Below are 20,622 nucleotides of genomic sequence, written 5' to 3' on the forward strand. Positions count from 1 at the left end.
CGCATATTGTTGCATATATTATATCGCGTCATGCAACTGCACATATTGTCAACATTGTTGCAATTTACGGCAGTTTTGTTTTGTGACTATCTCGCAACGCACGTGATAATATATTATGAGAAGAGCAAACATCTGTTAGAGAGAGAGACATTTACTTAAAGAGAGAGAGAGTATTTTGAGAGCTGTCATCCCAAAAAAGCACACGCGCGCACACACACACACACATACATACATACATACATACACACACACACACACACACACACACACACACACAGCACTGCTGGCCTGCACAGTCGCGCGGCTCTAACCTTCCTCATCCAAACCAAACAAGCGTGCACGAAAACAACAAACCCCCAAACATTAAACACGAGTGGAACTCACTTCCCCAGCTCCTCGTACAGCTGATACTCGTCTGTGAATCGCGTACAGGTTGTCGTGGCCATGTCTCTCCTCTTGGTCTCTCGCTTCTTTTACTTCTGTCAGCTCCGGAAAAACAAAAAAACAAACTGCGGTTAGTTTGCGCTTGCAAAAAAACCAATACGGGTCCACTCAGCAGCGAGACGGCCGTAGGAGAGCGGTGCAATGCCTTATAGGAGGCGCAGAGTGGAAGAGGAGGGTTTGAGACTGAAAGACGAGGCGACCAGGGTTTGGTGTTTCTCTGTCTGTCTGTCTGTCTGTCTGTCTCTCTCTCTCTCTCTCTCTCTCTCTCTCTCTCTCTCTCTCTCTCTCTCTCTCTCTCTCTCTCTCTCTCTCTCTCTCTCTCTCTCTCTCTCTCTCTCTCTCTCTCTCTCTCTCTCTCTCTCTCTCTCTACTATCTGACAGCTACCGCGTTTATAGCGACCCGTAATCAAGCCAGCTGGATGAAGTGAATCGACTTCCTGCTAGAATTTCCAGAATAAAACTTAGCTTCGATAATAAAAAAACATTATTATAATTGTAATAATAAAGAATGCCATTTTTGTATTTTATTCTAATAAAAGCTGTATTGATATTGTCAATACATCTTGTCAATAATATTTGACATAGTCATATCTTATGCATATTCATTGTATGCTCCTGCACTGTTATGTTTGTTTAAACATAACAGTACGATTGTTTAAATTGTTTAAATTGTGCAAAATCAATAAACTAAACTAAATGGAGCCCAGCACAGTTTAACGTCACCTATGCTACGGAGTTAGCTCGTTAGCAACGCTATAATTAAATAATACATACTATTTGTTGAAGATGTAGATTTTCTGGGGGTTCTTCTGCCCCCTTGTGGTTGAAAAGCAGTAATGCAGATAAAGTGGCCTGACCGTTTTAGCAAGCTGCTTTCTCTTAGCCTTTATATACTTAATACTTAATACTTAATAACTCAGTGACGTTATATCAAATATATTGCTTTACATATAAGATTTAGAAAATAAATAAAATGCTTTTTTAAATGTACTTATTTCTATTTATCCATTTAGCTTCATAATGATCACTGATTATTATTGTTTACCCACCATTTCTGACCCAGAACGTGTGCGGGACAAAATTGCCGTTTACTTTGAAGGCAAAAATCAATCATCTTCCGGTTTTGTGCTGATAAATCTGTCTAGCTTGATGTAATACAGCAGCTTCACCAATGAGAGGCGGTGGAGGAGACGCTCGCTGTCGCCCTCTGGTGGCCAACGTGCGCAAAGGCAAAGCGCGGCACTGTAATCGAACACACCTCCTCCCGCCTGCACCGTACGTATTTCCAAATAGGGGCAAATATGAGAGAGCTGGTTTTGTGCCTTCAAAACATGCCGCCATGTGAGTTGAAAATGCACGTGTCAAACTGAACGATGTGACGTGCTTTCACGGTTTAATCCACGAAACGTCACAGAAATATTTATATTAAGCCTGAAATTAATTTTTAGAAAGACATAATTCAGACATCACAGGAAGATTAGGTGTGTTATGCTGTGGAGATAGCTCTGCAGATAAAGTAACATGTCTTTATAAACATTCAGGAGAAATAAGTCACTATAGCAATATTATAGTAATATATATTTCTTTAAATGCTGAACTCATCATTGGGGGGCTTGTTAACTGGCCTCCAACCAAACTCTATTCAAAATCTTGTCAATTTTAACAAAAAAGAACGAGTTAATTTCCCCTTTCTGTCGTTTCACTGCTCACATTTTTGTTTAAATGTTTTTCCCCTACTCTACACTTCTTTGGTATGTAGTGCAGCTACAGCCCAGAGTACATCATCTTGATCTGAGAAAAATAAAAATAAAATCTCTCAAACACGGAGTGCTCGCAGTTTAACTTCTGCTCCAGCAGTCCACATCCCCTCAGTCAGTGGGATCCCACCAGAATCTAACTGGACTGCAGCCAAAATGCTCGAGGATACAGATTCACCGCAGCAGGACGGCCTACTCGTGTAGCCAGTGGTGAGCAGACTAGTGGAAGCAAACCATGTGATGCTGGATTCAAGAACTGGACAAAGAGCATCATGTGACCTCCACTTCATTACTGAGGCCTCAGTAGAAACTGATCATATTTTTAAATGTCTTCTTAGTTATCAATACTAAGAATTTGGGAAGATAAGAAGGTGACTAAACGCTCTGTGATCAGGGTTTTAAGTCAAAGGAAAGAGTAAAAATGTAAAAAAATAAACTAATGCAATTTGAGATGATTTATTTTAATTCACTTAATTATCCCAGAAATAAACTACATATAAACTGTTGAATTGACTCATCTGACTTCCATTATCCGATGAACAAAACTGGAACAAATCAAATATTAGCATCGGTTCTCTATTTACAAGAACACTCGTTGACATTTCAGGTGTTTTTCATGCATCAAAATTAAAGGTGTGTTCCTCCCCTACACCATAAACCATCCCAACCACACATGTCCATCTAATACCAACTGGTCTGAAGACTGTCAGGTGTTTTTTTAGTTTGTCAGTTTGTCAGGCCATCACTTTGGGCCAGATTGAAGTAACACCTATACTACATTCATGGTTCCAACAGGATGAACCCAAATGACTTTGGTGATTCCCTGGCTTCACCATGAGGTCCACACATGTGGTTTTAAGTGAGCGGATGGATTGCTGTGTAGACCCTTTAAGTGTTCCCTTAACGTTTGCTCAGTAGAGCTTTGGAGTTTCATCAGCCTCAGCCTGCTGCTGCTGTTGCATCACTGCTCTCCTTAAAGCCAGCGGGGCTCGACACTGCAAGCATTATGCCGGAGAAAATGTGTGAGTTTGACAAATTATTCGGTGACTCTGGTTGAGGGAAAATGGCTCCAACGTGAAACTGCTCACAACGAGTTCTGTGGATTATCTTGAGTCACCGGGTCGTGGTATCTGGATAGAGATGTTTCTTTGAGCACCACAAGCAGAGCGCCATCTCGTCCTAATATATTGGAGAGAAGGCCGACATCTCCAAAACTGGGCAACTCGTACCAAAACAATCTAGACTGATAAAAAAGCACTCCAGATAATAGAAAGACCATGTGTTGCTTCAAGCGACGGTCAGCGTGGGCTGAAAATTCAAGCGTTGCCACTTAACGTTAATTCTGCAGACAACTCTGAGGCAGGTTAAAATAAAACTGTTGTCTGGTTTGTGTGCTCCCTCAACTTTTTACTCGTTCAAACTTTTATTCATATAATACAGCTTCTGAATGAACGTCCACTTTGTAGTTTTGTATCAGGACCATCAGCGTTTGGATCAGTGGCTCCTGAAAAATAAGGCGCGTCAGATTCAGTGGCTACAGCTATTTCAGTGCGTCAGATACATATTTAATCAACATGTAGGTAAATGTAAGTATTGAGTCAGTATCCGCAGATTACCAATATTAAAGGACTCGGATCGGGGCCAAAAAAACCCCAAACCTATAGTTTGTTTTTAGTGCTAATAAGCGTGCTAACACGCTACACTAAGACGTGTTAGCATTTAGCTCAAAGCACTACTGTGCTTAAATATGCTGTGCGTTCCAATACCCATGCCATCATACGAGTATGTCAGAAAAAGGTTTAGTATGTGTGACAAAAATACCAGGACGTTCTACTACACCCGGTAGCATTTTGCAGTATGTATGTATGTAAGCCGGCATGCCACTTAGGCTATTCCGACCCACAATCCTTTGCTCAGCAGAAACATGAGGAAGAGAGTCAAAGTCCAAGCAAGGTGCAATGTTCTGAGGAAGTAGTACGTCCCAAATGAATGCATACTGCATGCAGACAGTACAGTAAGGCAGCTGCAGTACGTACGAAAAGTAAAAAGGAAAAAATCTCCTCAGCTGAAGCACGCTGGAAGAAACCCAAGTTAATTGAACCAAGGTTCAATTAAAGCCTTTATAGATTAGTTTATTTATGGATTATTCACACACACACACACACACTGTCTCTCAGACAGGAATAAATTAAACATCATCAACACATTTTATAGAACAGCTCAGATCACAGTCAACACGTCACACAAATATCTTTTAAAAATGTCTTCATGCACCGCCTGGGTTTCTCTGACAACAGGCCTTTTGATATTTCCACATCATAAGAATGTCTCGGAGTACTTTTGTTCGCGCCGTCCCGTGGGCTGAAAATGTGCGCGTGAAGTCACTGCAGAAGCCGGACAGAGTTGACGTGGAGATGGTAGAGGAAGTCCGCATAGGACGCCCCTCCGTTGGGACTCTTGTCCTCCACCAGGTGGCGCTGCAGGGCCTCCTCGCAGGCGTCGCCCTGCTTCACCACCCACAGCTGAGACAGAAACACAGACATGATGCAATTTTTGACAGGTTAAAACACAAGGAAAAAAATATTATTTAAGGAATATTCTCGTGGATAACTTCAGCTCTGAAATAGGCTATCTGCAAAAGTAAAAGTATAATAAATGTACATTGTGTTTGTGTCTCTTTCTTTGTTTTGTAACGTAACACCAAGTGGAAGACACGAGAGCATAGAAAACATGTCATAGCAGCTGGTAAACACAGGTGTAATTGATGAAATGAATCATGGCCTTGTTCTATTTAGTGTGTGACAGCCACTCCAGTGAGCCAGCGTGCACAATAGCAGGGCCCTGGCCCACCTAAATGGAACAGGGCCATAGTGTTATTATCTGCACCTGTGTTTACCCTGCTATCACAAGTCACAATGGCTGCTGCCAAAAAGGGCCCATTCTTTGCTTTTCCAGTTCCCCAGCTGGCAGCTCAAACTGACACGACATGAACGCATCATAGCGAGAAGCGCCGGGCTGTGCAGCGCAGGAGATGCTGATCCGCTTCACATATTGAGACGGCATCCGTGTGATTCCAGGTCGCAGGCGTTGGCGCTCAGCAGCTCACCTTGCGGGCACACGGCGCCTGGGAGTTGAGTGTGTTGATGAGGGATCGGACACTGATGGACAGGAGGTTTTCAAGAAGTGGCAGCTTGGTCTGAAGAAACACAAAACAGCAGAAATGGACATTAAAGCCTTTTTTTCCACAATTTCCATGAATTACGATTCATGTGATTTCCGTTGGGCATTTTATTTGTTACCGTATCAGCGCTTGCGTACTGTACGCCTACATCTGATCTCTTACCTCTCCGGAGGGCAGGGAGGAGAAGCAGCTGGCGTTGAAGAGCTCCACCAGGGTGCATGCTGGGACTTGGGTGCCCACCCAGAGCAGCAGGGTGAGGGGTGCATGCACCAAATACAGAGATCCGGGCTCCAGGCTGGCAGCACAGCAGCGCAGTGCCTCCTCTGGGTTTGGAGAGCAGGAGCTGTCCACTGAGAGCGGCTGCAGGTGACAAGTGAGTGGAAATGAACTGAAGTGTGTGTGAAAGCTACAGAAACAAAGAGAGCCAGTTGCTATGTCAACGTGAAAGTCACTCTTACTGAAATTGCCACAATTTGGACAGTGGAAATTAAGGTCAAAGGTCGACACTAACGCAGTGCTTTAGAAACTTTGTTTTGCCATAAAAAAAGATAACCTTTCCGTTACTGAAATGTATTTTTAAGACGGAAGGAAAGTCTTTTTTAAATCAGCCACACGTTCACTGCACGCCACAGCATCGATCCCTGGTGTTGCTGGTACTGACCAGCGGCAGCAGCAGAGGGTAGAAGTGTGTGGAGGTGCTGCAGGTGTCCATGCTGAGCACCTGGCAGCGCTGCTGCAGCCGCTGGTGGATGGAGCTCCGCAGCCCCGGCAGCAGCACCTCGCTCTTCCTCAGGCTGTTGATGTAAACGGGGAGTGCTCGCAGGTACTGAGGGAGGACCAGCTACAGGACACACACACACACACACACACACACACACACACACACACACACACACACACACACACACACACACACACACACACACACACACACACACACACACACACACACACACACACACACACACACACACACACACACACACACACACACACACACACACACAACATGTGATCAAAAATACTGAAATAAACCAATGCCGTAGTAAAGATAGAGGGATATAACAAGAGAAAGATAAGGCTGGTTTGTAAAGTAAAGTTTGTAAAAAAGAATAGAGGTATAGTAGGCAAGAAAAGAAAGGATTAAAGTAAAGACTGGAATTTAGATTGTTCCCTTTAGATTGAAGGGTGAAGTGTATTTCATGTGTCTGAGCCTCACCTGTCCAGCAGACACGGAGGCCGAGCAGCAGTGTTTGCGGTACGACGCCAACGCTTCCGTTACCTCCGTCTGCAGCTCCTCCCTCAGCTCCTGTAGAGGGCGCTCCAACACTGAACAGTAGACTAGACGGGAACACAAATAACACACATTAATGTCGTCTTATGTGACATTTTAAGGCTGTAACACAAACTATACCATAACTAAGAAGGCAGTGTCTATTGGATTTGAATATCATAATATATATAATATATTACACAGTACATACGTTGCATTCCACGTTATATTTGCAGTTCAATTAACGCATCAATATTAAAAGTCACTTCAATGACATAATATTGATACTTTTGCAAACTTGAGCACTTAATGTACTGAAGTAAACAACAGACTAGTCTCTGATAACATTACAGAGTACGATGGAGATTATTACAGTCACATTCTCATGAAGTCTATTCATTTCCAAGCATTTGTGGTATTTTTCCCCAAATTGGATAAAAAACGTCATATAAATCAAATAGATATTTCCAACAACTGCTGCTGATGTTAATCAGCATCGCATTCTTTGTGGTGTAATGTCTCAATGACGCACTAATCTACAGTAAAAGTTCCTCACTTTTTTTGCAGTAGAAGGTGAGTAATGTTTGGGCCTGGTACTGCCGGAACGTGTCCTGCAGGTGACGAGAGCATCGCAGGGTCAGAGTGTGAACCCTGGTCCTCCTGTCTCCTGTCTGGGTGCTGTAGGACAATACGGTCTGACAAACAGGAGGGAGAGAGGTGGATTGTGGTTTTAAAGGGACAGTGTGCTCTGTAGTCAAACTGAATGCCGTCTGAGTTACTTTTTCGACGATTAAATTAAATCCCAACTAACAGAAGGATTCAAATGACAGAAAGACAGTAAAAGTGACTGGTTTGGAGATTCAAACACATCCCCGCTCATGAACAGGACCCCACCTGTATGGCGACGCCTCTCGTCTCGTCCAGAGCTCTGGTGTGTGCGAGCTCCATCGCCAGCGTTGTCCTCCGATCAAGGGTCGCCATGATGACCCGGCTGGGGCTGGGCCCGGGGAGGAACAGTCCATAACAGCCGGACACACGCATATCTGGTGAGGACAGGATAGTGTATTGCATGCTTGGTATTTTATAAAGGACACCTCCGTCTGCGTAATCACGCTTTAAAGAAGAAAAAGGAAAGATCTCACCTTTGCTGACATAGATCCTGAGCTCAGCCTTGTAGCCTGTGTCCGTCTCTACAACGCTTGTTAGATCAGTGCTGAAACGCTCTCTGTCCAATTCTCCCTGCAGTGGGAACACAATCTACAATGGGACCTCCAACTCATCTGTATGCGTGTTCCAAACAATCATTTCACCAAAATACAGCTTAAAAACACCACTTTTGGTTTTAGGTAAATGGTATTCTCCCTTTGTGCTAAGCTAACTGGCTGCTGGCTGTAGCCTTGAATTTATCAGACAAAAATAAAAGTGGCATCAATCTTTCCATCTCTTGGCAAGAAAGTGAATAAGCGTATTTCCCAAAATGTCAAACTGTTCCTTTCAACAAAATACCACAACAGATTTCTTCTTCATGTAGTTGATTTTGTGCCACTTCCAGTGCTACGATGGGAGGAGCTGCCGGTATACCTGGAGGTGGCTGTAGGTGTACAGAGCTCCACCTGTGAGATAGGGAATGTGCCCCGGCCAAGCCCCGCCCACGTCTTGCTGGGAGAGGACGAACAGGTGGACGCCGCAGCCCTGACTGACGCACTCCTTGGCCAATGAGATGGCTAGCTCCGACGGCTGAAAGATGGACTGAAAAAAAAAAAGAAAGAAAATGAATGCAACCATACAATCGTGAAACTCTCTTCATACTTGTACTGAATGCTGCTTTATCCTCTCACCTGTACAAGATGGTGAACTACAGACCAGCACCCACTGGGATTTCTAAGAGTTTACCACAGTGACACTTGCAAACTCTGGCAGAAGGATGATGTCACACTTGTGTAAAATATGCCCCTAATTAATTACCTGGAGACTGAGAGGTGCGTGAGTATTTGGTGTACAGAGTGTGTGAGTGTTGCGTACCTTTGGTTTGTTGGAGCCGAAGAACCCTGAGGACGAGTTTGTGAGTCCCATCTCTATCAGAGGGGCGGTATGGAAGATCAGCAGCTTGCCAGGACAACTCAGGGCCTAAAATAAAATAAAGAAATAAATCATATCGACAATGGTGGTGTAAATAAAGAATCTGTCTTGGTGGGTGGGGCTTAACAATAAACAGTGCAATAGTACAAGACATCATTTAAGAATGAAAAAATATGAAAAACCTACAATAAAATAAGATAAACAAACAAATTAAGAGTTAAAAAAGTGTGTTACTGCAGATGAGAAGTAGCTAAGTTAGCTAAGTAAATGTTGTGTTTTTGTAAATGGTCCCTGGCATAAATTGAATAAAATATTATGCAGAGTAATAACGGTGGAATACTGCCAAAAAAAGCAATATGTTAAAAATGACATTGTAACTGTCACTGATTATAGTAAAGCTTGCAATGTAATCGTTATCCGTTCATGTGCAGCCACAATGAATTCAGGAGAAACTTCCAGTATAACTGAAGAAAGTCCATGAAAGTCTGAGCAGTGATTACCGACCTGCAGCACGGCGAGCCCCGCTTTGACAGGCAGCTCCATGGGAACTCCGCTCGAGTCGTCACACTCTGGACTAAACTGAGGAATAAGCTGCAACACACTACACACACACACACACACACACACAGACAACAAGACAGAGGATGAGCACTTTACGCCAAAGAACACTTTTATTTGAGTCACAAGATTTTGGGGTCTCAAATTGTCTGAGAAATGACAGACAACCCGCTGTCGCCGGCACCAGAGGAACAAAAAGCCGAGCTCATCAGAATTAGGCTAGCTTCATAAAGCTAGGACATAAGTGAACATAACGTTTAAATATTACTTAGAAGAGTGATATATAAAAGTAGACTCTCCGTTACCTGTTGATACTGTCTATACAGTCTTTCAGGGGCACCAGCAGCCCCTCCCTCACAGGAAGCTGCAGGGCTTCTGTCTCCGCGATGACCAGCATGTGTGGGCGGGACAGGGCCGGGCTCAGGTTGTACAGGTGGATCCTACTGTCGTACGTCATCAAACCAACGCGGACGTCCGACGAGGCATCGCCATCCTCCCTACGCACATCAGATGAAACTTTTAAAAGGCTGCTGGCTGGAAACCAGATCAGACCATTGTCCCTATTGTCCCACTAATTCCAAACCTGCACAGGGATACTACTGAGCAGGCTGTGAAAAAGTGTGTGTGTGTGTGTGTGTGTGCATTTGTAGTTAGATGGGAGTGTATTTTACCTCTTCAGAGAGGTGAGCAGAGTGAGTATTTGTTGTGTTGCAAACTCCAAATGTCCTCCTCTCACTGCTGACGCAGATACATCTATGGCTAGAAGCAGTGCAGCAGGTTCACCCTGAAATAAGTAGAGCAGTTTACACACACACACACACGCACACACACACACACACACACACACACACACACACACGGCATCTCTCCAATCTCTCCTATCAAAGGTCTTTGAAGGGCACAAATAAGGTTGTTTTTTTTGTTTTTTTTATAAATACTACAGTGAAGTAAAGTTAAAACGTTGACTGAATTATTCTGGGAGCTGTGATTTCACTCTTTCCACTTTTATTCCCTAGTTATAGGATACACACTTGTCCTTCTCTACATCAAATTGCAACTGTAACATGCCGATCATTTTTTCAGCTAAAGAAAATTTTGGTCGACAAAAAGTCAGAAAAAAAGAGCAAAAATACCAAATTGCGAGTTTTGTCTGACCAAAAGCAAAAATATCAAATTTACAATTATAATAAACACAGAAAAGCAACACCTCCTCACATTTGAGAAGCTATAATCAGCAAATAATTGGAAAAACTAATCAAATGGTGTTTCTATTACTGTTTTAGGAAGTGACTGTCTTACTCGATCAGTAAACCAAACTGCTGCCTCCCACCACACACAGATGTACATATGTTTGACAAAGAGCAGGTAACAATAGCTAACATGGAAACAAACCTAACAATTGTAAAATGTGAAACGAACCCTCTGAGAATTGAGTATCTCGTATGAGCCCATACTGAGTTCAGGCCTCTTGTCTTTATCCACCCGAACGCCCTCCACCCCTCTGGTGGGCTGGTAGTGTTGCCACGGCACTGCGACACAAGAGGGGGGAGAAAAACTCAGGACACATTCGGGTTAGGTGCAGCGGTTCAACACATCGAATTGGCTTCAAATTGCAGCATAGAATAGAACGGTCTATTTCTGACCAGGAAGTTATATTTCCATAACTCTGCTGGGAACGCGGCTACTTTACAGGTTTAACACAGAACCTCAGCTATTACCCGTGTGCATAGACGGTCAACGTTAGATCTTACCTTCACCGAGTTTACCACAGAAGGGGCAGTAAAACCTCTGACCACAGTCCTGCCAGCCCATCGCCGGGCACATGGAGGCGCCGCAACAACCACAACCCATCACACACTCTGGCTCGGTGCACACTGGCAGGTGCTTTTAAAACAAAAACGCACAGACATTCAAATTAAATACACACGTCTAATATCACAGAAACCGTCGCTCTAAACGGTTTAACTGCAGCGTTAGAAATCCATGCAAACATCCGTCTAGAAGCTAAAAACTGACCTCTCCCGCATCTTGTTTGGCCAGAGGCGTGACCAGAGCTCCCAGCGGCACGCGGCTGAGCAGGGCAGTCTGGCCTTCACAGGGAACACAGTACGAGGCGGAGCGGATGGCGAGAGGACTCGCGTTACCTTGAGTTCAACAGAGAATGACGTGAAGGTTGGCTTAAGAGTAAGGTGAAGCTCAATATGGTGACAGGAAGAACTGGAGGGGGGGTGGGGGGGACTGACACACCAACACATCACAATATTATATTTGTAACTCACAACTGAATATGAATAGCACAAACCTCCCCCACTGATGTGGCTATAAGCTACTGTAATGTAACAATTCCAGTGCAGGCAGCGTTCATAATCCTTTCCTTGTCTTGACTAAAATATTTCTGGAAATAAACTGATAACCCACGAACCCCTTACACACTCATTTGTTGATGGTGTTTGTTGCAAAGTGCGAAGTATGTGTCGGAGTATGTGTAGTGGTGACTTCCATGATTGTGTTTTGATGAAATGCCTTATGATTGGGCTGCAAACCAGGGGGACAAATAAAGTACTTACGAACGTACCTACGTATGTAATTACATACTTACTAACGTACGTACTTATCCACATCCTTACTTACGAATGCACTTACATACTTACTAACGTACGTACTTATTCACATCCTTACTTACGTATGCACTTACATACTTACTAACGTACGTACTTATTCACATCCTTACTTACGTATGCACTTACATACTTACTAACGTATGTACTTATTCACATCCTTACTTATGTATGCACTTACATACTTACTAACGTACGTACTTATTCACATCCTTTTTTATGTATGCACTTACATACTTACTAACGTACGTACTTAGTCACATTCTTACTTATGTATGCACTTACATACTTACTAACGTACGTACTTAGTCACATCCTTACTTATGTATGCACTTACATACTTACTAACGTACGTACTTATGTATGCACTTACATACTAATGTACGTACTTACTCACATCTTTACTTACGTATGTACTTACATACTTACTAACATACTTACGTACTTACTTATACACTTACTCACATTCTTACTCACTTACAAACTTTTTTTTCCAAGGTTTTCCATGGTAGATCTCCATTTTCCTTAGATTGAATATGTTTATGGTACATTTTCTCCTCTTGTTTTATGTCTGATTTACCTCTTGGAGTAATTTAAGTACCAAACACATCCACTAAGCAAAGAATGAAAATACTGTAAGCTGTGAGTAATGTTGATGCAGTGTTAAGTATGCTATCTAGAACCGAGCACATCTTTGTGACACGGATACAATGTTGTGTGCATTTACCCTTGTCCTCTATGATACAGGAAGTAGTTGCCAGAGGAGGAAGACGGGAAAAAGGCTCTGAGACGAAGACCTTGCCCTCCCACTCTGCTGCATCCTCTGCAATCACCTTCACCTGAATACACAGAGAGAGACAGAGGTGTAACCTGGAGGATCAGCGTACGGTAGCAGAGAGGACGGTAACATCGCACTGTGGCTCAGTAGAGGCAGGTTCTATTGTAACATATATATATATTTAAAGGAGTTGCCCTCTACGGTGCATTTTCGATGCTTCGAGGTGCTGCAGATGTGTGTCTCCTTTAAGGGTAAAAGCCTGAAAAGAATCTGAGCAGGAAATGGTCTTTCATTGACGGAGGATCTGCAGAAGTCAGTCAACAAGCGATGTGAAGAGAGAACTTACAACACTGGGCAGGAGCTCCGGGTCCAGGCCATAACGAGACTCACAGTTGGGAGACTGCAAAGAGAGAATTCATCATATTATATTCATCATTTTCACACACAGACACTCATTTTGTTTTCCTAGATTTACAGAGATCTCTTCAGCTCCGAGGCTAAATGGAAAATATCTCAAATTGTACAGCCACCTAAGCACATTGTCATGCACTTTATTATATCGAGTCGACACATAACTGGATAATATGCACCTGTAATTGCAAACGTACATGGGGAGCAGCTGCTTTTACAGCTTTAGAGCTGAAGGGTTGATCTCGACTGGAGCTGAAACAATTAACTGTTTCATTAAAATGTAATATTCCCTATTTCATATGTGCAATAATGTGGACTCAACCACTCAGTCTAATTATATCTTGTCTTCGTTTTCCTTAATTTTTTATATCTTCACTGTTAGATTACTTATTTATTTATTTATTATCCTCTTTGCTGCTGTAATACTGCAAATTCCCCCGTTGTGGGACTAATAGAGGATTACCTTATCTTAACTGAAAAGTCGATTTCGATTTTTTGTTTTTACAATTTTTATTCATTTTAAAAAACAACATTCATTCTCTGGTTGTAGCTCCGTCAATGTGGGGCTTTGCTGCCATTTCCTGTTGTTGTTTTTTTTTCAGTGTAAGCACTATATCTTTAGGTTTCGGACTGCTGGTTGTTGCCGTTGCTGTATTTTCCCCCACCTGTGGCGTGATGTTCCTGTCTTGTGCAGCTGCATTGGGAACAAACTCATTTATGGTTCCTGAGGAGAAAACAGAGTTACACTATGGAGGAGAGAGCCAGACTGGAGTACTAAATTCTTGACTGAGAGGGCTGTTTTGGTTCAGAAGTATACACCCTGGATGATGGGGCTAGCCTGTGGTACTCTACTGGTCTGCTTATGGACGATTAAGCAATAGGTTTTTTTCCTATAGGGCCACGGATCTGCAGCTAAAGTAACTTATTTTTAAATTTTACGAACCAATGTTCATCCTTAAATTGCTTTGAGTGATATAATTTAAATGATCAGCTCCCGAGGGAGGCTCTGCAACATTGGTTTTGTACATATTACAAATAAACGTACCTCCTGAGGGTGCTGCAAGTGTCCACTGAGGCTGCTGAGAGACGGGAGAGGTGGGCGAGGCATGATCGTGTATGAATCCAACCGAGGACTCCACATTTGCCCTCTCAAATGCAGGCTGAGGTGTAAACTGTGGACTCTGGTTCACACCAAATGATGGAGAGCAAATGGGCAGGTGCTTTTGATGTGGTGACTGAGGTCCATTCGGGGAACCCTGGTGTGTGTATGGGGGCTGGGAAGGGGGAGATATTCCTTGGTAAGGGCTGTGAGGGGAGTAGAATGGCATTTGTTGGAGCCTGCAAGGCTGCGTGACTTCCTTCATGAGAGGGAGGGAACACGGAGGCATGTGTCTTCCTTGGCTTGCAGTTGGAACCGTGGATGAAACATGAGCACCAGGAACGACCCGCTGCACACTCTGGTCAGCATCATTAGAGTGGAGTGTGCCGCGATGAGGCTCGTCTCTGGATGTAAAGGTGGCGAGGTCGCTCTGGCAGCCGTGGTGGGACACCTGCAGGTGCTCGTAGCCGGGTCTCTGGTCAGAAGGCGAGCTCAGGCTGAGATGCTGAAAGCCGGGCAGAGGGTTGCAGGGGGGTCCTTGAGGTGAAGCTGGGGACCAGCCATTCTGGCCCGCCCACGGCTGACAGGGTGTCTGGCTCTGATTGGCTGTGGGGACGTCCATCATCCTCCATAACCATCACTGATTGGTGTGTTTCACCTTGGAGGCGGGGTCTAACGGGTAACAAAAAAAACATGCACATTTTATTTTGGTAAATTGATCCATCAGGGTCGTGAAATTCTGTAGTAAGCTATCAATGTTAGCCCACACCGTAGAAGACATTGATAAGGTGAAATAAAAAGCCTCACCAGGAGGAAACAATCTTATTTTAAGGAATAAAAGATGAGATACCTTTGGACATCAACAGAAACCTTTGCGTGTCACCGTTAGCGTCTTCATTTCCCTCTGCGACGGACGGAAGCGACACACTTTACAACGTTAATTACTTGCAGCGCTTTCCATTGTATTGTAATTAAATCCTTCGACTAGAAACGGTGGCACGGTTGTCTTAATGAGGTTATGATGCGTTTACGTCCATGATTTCACGCACCTCAGCCTTTGCTGCAATGTTAGCATCAAGTTACCAGATACACGTCCACGCGTTTCCGCGTATTCTTTCAAAGTAAAAGCCTGCGATTTGGGACGCAAGGAATAAATAATTTAAAAAATACAAATTAAAAAGCTATAAATTATCATCGAAGCAAATAAATAGTTTTGTCAATAATTACAGATCACTTGTCGTCTGATTGCGTCGTTGGGCACCATCAAAGAACAACCAAAGTACACTTTTGAGGTATTACTTAAGTAATTACATTCATTCTTACTATTATTTACACTTATACCACTTAATGTGAGGAAGACGTTGTGTACCTTTAATCCACTATTGTATAGCTATAGCTTAAGATTTACATTATAAATATATATATATATCAAAATGCTGATATGTTAATAGTAATAATAATTTGAAAATATTTAATATGGCAATATAAATGTGTTGCTACTACTATTCAAATATCTGAATACTTCCATCACTGTGTATACAATTGTCTTTCATACATAAAAGGACAAAAATACACAGCAGTCCTGACACAAACCAATGAAACACCACGTGTCCACAATTCATGAATGGAATAGTTATTAACTTGTGTTTTGTTCAAACATTAACTGTACTTTATTGGTGGTAAAGTTGTTATAAAAAAATGTCAGCAGTAGTGATATTTGTAGTATAGTAGTAGAAGTTGTAGTTGTATTAGAAGTATTATTAGCAGTAGAAGTATTAGTAGCATTAGAATAAGTACTAGTTGTAGCAGTAGTGATATTTGTAGTAGCAGTAGAAGTATTAGTAATTAGAAGAAGTAGTATAAGTAGTCGTAGTAATAGCTGTAGTACTATTTAATATAACAGTAGTAGAAGTAGTAGTAATAGTAAAGTCAGTTTTTGAAGTAGCAGTAGTAGTAATACCAGTAGCAGTCGTACTAATAGCTGTAGTAGTATTAGTACTGGTAGTAGCATGAGTAGCAGTAGCAGTTGTAGTATAAGTAATAGTAGTAGTGGTAGTAATGATATTGATGGTAGCAGCAGTAGTAGTAGTAGTAATACTAGAAATATTAGCAGCAGTATTAGTAAGAGCATTCATTATTTCAACAAAAAAAGCCAAATTTTGAGCTTAATGTTTAAATAGTTAATCCATGAGGCTTTTATTTTGAAAGGTTGGGGGAGAGGAGGATAGGAGACAGAATCAGAATGTATGAAACACACAAACAGAGGTTATTAAATGACAGGCTTCATCACAAGCATTCCAGTTAGATTTCATTCTGTGGGGCTTTTATTTCAATATGGTGTGTGTGTGTGGGGGGGTGGGGGGGGGGGGATGGAGGGGGAAAAGTCCTCTAAAGATCTCTAAGACCTGAATGACTGTATGAGAGAGAGAGAGAGAGACACACACACACATACACAGAGAGGGAGAGGAGTGTATGTGCACATGTGTCTGTGAGTTTATCAACATCACTAATTGGCTGAATCACAAACACCTGTGTCCTTGCAGCCATTACATGGAGAAGAAACTGGGAAACACCTCTCAAACACATCCTCAAAAAAACCCGTAACCGTAGCTCCTATTGCTCCGAAAAGTAATACTTGAGAGGAAGGATGACTTGAAAAACAGATCCTGTGAAAATTGTGTCTGTAGTGTAAAAAAATGTTGCTTAACTGGCAATCGAGAAATGGGGTACCGTGTTCTGTGGAAGATGTTCTTGAAGTAAAATTTAGCATTGGTCTCTATGGAGCAGAAAGTTGGTTTTCCTCTCAATTAAAGGCTTTTGTGCCAAATGTGTAAATCTGTGGGATTCCACAGTAGCACTACAATAGCTTCTACGAAGATGTAGTTAAAGCACTCAGGGAGAGCTAACTTCAGAGGAGCTCACTGCAGCAGACGCGTATTGGGTGAAGATGACCCAAGAGCAGAGCTTCAGCCAAGAAATCGTCCAGCTGAAGTCTGGACAGGACGTCAAGAGAGATTCAAAAACCAAAGACTGTGAAAATGAGCTGCGCATCATGAGAATGAGTAGAGTGGTTTTTGGAGTGTCACCCAGCCCGTTCCTGTTAGCTGCAACAATAAGAAAACATATTAAGCAGTATGAAGCGGAACAGCCTAAGACAGTGGAGGCACTAAGAGAGTCCCTCTACGTAGAGGATTTCATCCACATCACATGAGCTGGAGATAAAATCATCTACGTAGACACAACTGTGTCTACGTAGATGCATTTTACATGACGACATCAGTCACTATAATTACATGTTTTAAAGAAATGTACTTACGTTTATGGTTTTAATATTGCTTCAGCACCCCCTGCTGGTTTAAATCAGTAAATTATGTGATTGTGGTATTATAAATATCTGAGACTAATTTCTGACATCAGGTCCTTGCCCCAAATTTGTATCATAAAAATCTTACTGGAAAAATGTATTGTACCACTTTGATTGTCTCACGGATGTCAAGGTCAGCATCACCAATTGCTGGATCTCCTGAAAAAGCAAAATACACAGTACAGACATCAGAATATATGATCATTTTTTATCTTTAGTTTTGCGTGTGTAACCAATTTACCCTCGAGTGTGCATGTCAAGGGGCAAGCCCACTCAGCATTAGCCATCTTATAAAAAGAAAGGACTGTCCTCTGCACGGTCTCCAAGATCGCACGCAGTAGTTTGTGTTGCTGGCCCTTGTTGTCTCACTTGTAGTCTTGTCAACATGCTCACAAATCTACCTTCACTTCGGGGGGCACTTTCTGTGGTCACCACAATTTCTACCCCACCACTGTTCTGTGATGATCTTGGGTAAAGAGAAGCACGTTTTGTTATTGGGGCCAGTATATTTTATATTACACATTCACAAAAACACTGCAACTAGAAAAGAATTGTCATATAAATAGAATAAATCCATTCAAATTCAACTTTCCCTCAAGACCAATATTCAGGATCATACAGGATCATCCACATTCAAAATGCTTTACATCTTTTGGCAGACTCCAGAGCCGAATGCTTAATGTCTGATGTACGACTACTGGAGTGCTTGACAAATGTGACGTTTTAGTTCTGTAGAGCGATACCTCACGCACTCATCACGGTGAGCCTTGATTCTTGGAAGAGGGAACTCCTCTCCACACATTTCTGAGGTGGTCCAACTAGCTCATTACTGCATTCTGGTTGACATGCCTGTAAACAAGATCATTTTACAATTTAACACAAGCTATACTTATGTAAATGTTCAAACTCTTGCCATTTTCATATGGGAACACCAATTTAAAAGCGAGGATCTTACAGGGTCCAGATTCAGCTTTCTTTGGAGTGGTCGGATGAAAATTGTAGCGTGACCAATCTGTGTTTGTGGATCTTCCAAATGTCTCACATGGTAACCCTCATTGGGACATGGTATGATGATCAGTTGGCGACCGTGTTGTTCCAGAGATTTTGAGCAACTCAAATCCTCCCCTTGTCTGAGTGTTTGATATGCCTCTAAAATAAACTATCTAAAGTCATCTGGATCTCTATGACTACCTGAAAATAGAAGATAATAATACAAACAACCGATCTAACTTGAAATATAATAACGTTTAATGTTTTTGAAAGGTAGCTTAATTCAAGAAAAATACGTCTGTCCATCATGATGCCTGACTTACCTTGGGATGTAAGACGTGTTTCCCCTCGTCCTGCAGCAGCAAGTCCATCTCTGGCGTGTCGGTTTGTCCTCAATACAACAGAAAGAGTGAGTGTACGAATGAAGCTGTGCACGCGCAGCAACAGTTCGCCTCCTTCTCGTCCTTCTCCCTCCAATGCGTGGACCAAACAGCCTTGAAACCTCGGCTAGAATCAAGTGAAGAGGATAAGCTCTAATCAGTACAAGAACATAAGGACGTTGCAGAAGAAACATGTTGGCTAACGATACCATTGCACACTTTACAGGAATGTGATCTGAAGCACAGCATGAATAAATAAATCACTCATCACCGGCGATAGTGATTTAGTCTACACAAGGGATTTAGCATGGAAACGTGTTCCCTGCAGAAACCTACCGTCCACTGGGTGCCTGGCTGTTACGTTATGTGGCGGCCGCGGAGGTGAACGTGGTGCGTTTGCGGTCCTCGGTGCTGCACAAAAAACGGAGCCTCCTGCTGGATTGAGACACAGCCGGCGCATAGAACGTCATGACGTCACACAAAGATCAGAGGCGCAATGATTGGTCAAGATCAAAGGCAAAGAAACTCTACATATCAGACTTCATTTCTCCAAACTAGTTATTTCGGACTTTCAAGAGACACCAGTACAATGGAAGGAAGAGAGACAAATATGAATCAGGCCCAAAGTGATGACCTTTATAATATAAAGCAGCTTACAGAGGAGGATCAGCGTGACAATCATGTAAAGTCGGCCGAAATGTTTGACCGTCAGCAGTTTCTACAGGCGATCCAGAATGACAATGATGTCGAGTCGGACGAAATTAATGACCTTGGGCAGCTTATAAAGCAGCCTATAGAGAAGGCTGAGCGTGACAATCATGTAAAGTCGGCCGAAATGTTTGAACTTGAGCAGCTTCTAAAGGAAGCTAAGCGTGACAATGATTACAATTTGTGCCATTTGAATTTCATTGAGCAGCTTCTAGAGAAGGTCCAGCATGACAATGATGTCAAGTCGGATGAAATTAATGACCTTGGGCAGCGTCTAAAGGCGCTCGAGCGTGACAGTGACGTCAAGTCGGACAGAATTAATGACCTTGGGCAGCGTCTAAAGGAGAAGGATTGTGACAATGTTTTCAAGTCGCAAAGAATTGTTGAACTTGAGCAGCGTCTAAAGGCGATCCAGAATGACAATGATGGTGAATCGGACGAAATGAATGACCTTGGGCAGCTTATAAAGCAGCCTATAGAGAAGGCTGAGCGTGACAATCATGTAAAGTCGGCCGAAATGTTTGAACTTGAGCAGCTTCTAAAGGAAGCTAAGCGTGACAATGATTACAATTTGTGCCATTTGAATTTCACTAAGCAGCTTCTAGAGAAGGTCCAGCATGACAATAATGTCAAGTCGGACGAAATTAATGACCTTGGGCAGCGTCTAAAGGCGCTCCAGCGTGACAATGATGTCAAGTTGGACAGAATTAATGACCTTGGGCAGCATCTAAAGGCGCTCCAGCGTGACAATGATGTCAAGTTGGACAGAATTAATGACCTTGGGCAGCATCTAAAGGAGAAGGATTGTGACAATGTTTTCAAGTCGCAAAGAATTGTTGAACTTGAGCTAAAGGCGATCCAGAATGACAATGATGGTGAATCAGACGAAACGAATGACCTTTGTCAGCGTCTAAAGGGGACTAATTATCACAATTATCAGTCGCAACAAATTATTGACCTTGAGCAGGATCTAAAGGCGGCC

The 20,622-nt window shown here is 42.7% G+C and overlaps 2 protein-coding genes and 1 long non-coding RNA gene across 53 annotated transcripts in view; 1 reads left to right on the forward strand and 2 right to left on the reverse strand.

The window, feature by feature from the left end:
• LOC142964650 (calcium/calmodulin-dependent protein kinase type II subunit beta) overlaps window positions 1-766 on the reverse strand; it is a 63,235-nt gene extending 62,469 nt beyond the window's left edge. For 21 of the 49 annotated variants that reach the window (XM_076105110.1, XM_076105081.1, XM_076105108.1 and 18 more), the window contains exon 1: window positions 385-763. In XM_076105110.1, the coding sequence (XP_075961225.1) occupies window positions 385-446 (62 nt within the window). In that variant the 5' untranslated portion in view covers window positions 447-763. Of the gene's footprint in view, window positions 1-384 lie in introns of all 49 variants that reach the window. The other 28 variants (XM_076105106.1, XM_076105104.1, XM_076105100.1 and 25 more) reach the window with 4 other exon arrangements.
• Window positions 1-8,452, forward strand: part of LOC142964656 (uncharacterized) — a 24,467-nt gene extending 16,015 nt beyond the window's left edge. Inside the window, exon 2 of the long non-coding RNA XR_012957544.1 lies at window positions 5,279-8,452. This is a non-coding gene — a long non-coding RNA (uncharacterized LOC142964656). The remainder of the gene's footprint in view (window positions 1-5,278) is intronic.
• Window positions 4,313-15,278, reverse strand: LOC142964649 (protein transport protein Sec24C). 3 transcript variants are annotated; one of them, XM_076105059.1, is made up of 21 exons: window positions 15,049-15,278; window positions 14,145-14,870; window positions 13,765-13,823; window positions 13,035-13,088; window positions 12,638-12,749; window positions 11,309-11,436; window positions 11,044-11,176; window positions 10,712-10,821; window positions 9,964-10,076; window positions 9,598-9,789; window positions 9,239-9,335; window positions 8,678-8,782; window positions 8,237-8,404; window positions 7,798-7,894; window positions 7,550-7,698; window positions 7,212-7,350; window positions 6,602-6,723; window positions 6,044-6,223; window positions 5,545-5,742; window positions 5,308-5,397; window positions 4,313-4,723 (listed from the first exon to the last, which is right to left on the reverse strand). In XM_076105059.1, the coding sequence occupies exons 2-21, from the start codon at window positions 14,821-14,823 to the stop codon at window positions 4,583-4,585; spliced, it is 3,066 nt and encodes a 1,021-aa protein (XP_075961174.1). In that variant the 5' UTR covers window positions 14,824-14,870; window positions 15,049-15,278; the 3' UTR covers window positions 4,313-4,582. The 3 variants fall into 3 exon arrangements, with proteins under 3 accessions (XP_075961174.1, XP_075961173.1, XP_075961176.1); XM_076105058.1 differs by having other exon boundaries at window positions 7,550-7,894; XM_076105061.1 differs by lacking the exons at window positions 13,765-13,823; window positions 15,049-15,278 and having other exon boundaries at window positions 7,550-7,894; window positions 14,145-14,278.
• Between the last annotated feature and the right edge of the window lie 5,344 nt (window positions 15,279-20,622).

This window comes from Anarhichas minor, unplaced genomic scaffold (genome assembly GCF_050575085.1).
Source record: "Anarhichas minor isolate MPS153535 unplaced genomic scaffold, ASM5057508v1 ptg000030l, whole genome shotgun sequence".
Classification (NCBI taxonomy): Eukaryota; Metazoa; Chordata; class Actinopteri; order Perciformes; family Anarhichadidae; genus Anarhichas; species Anarhichas minor.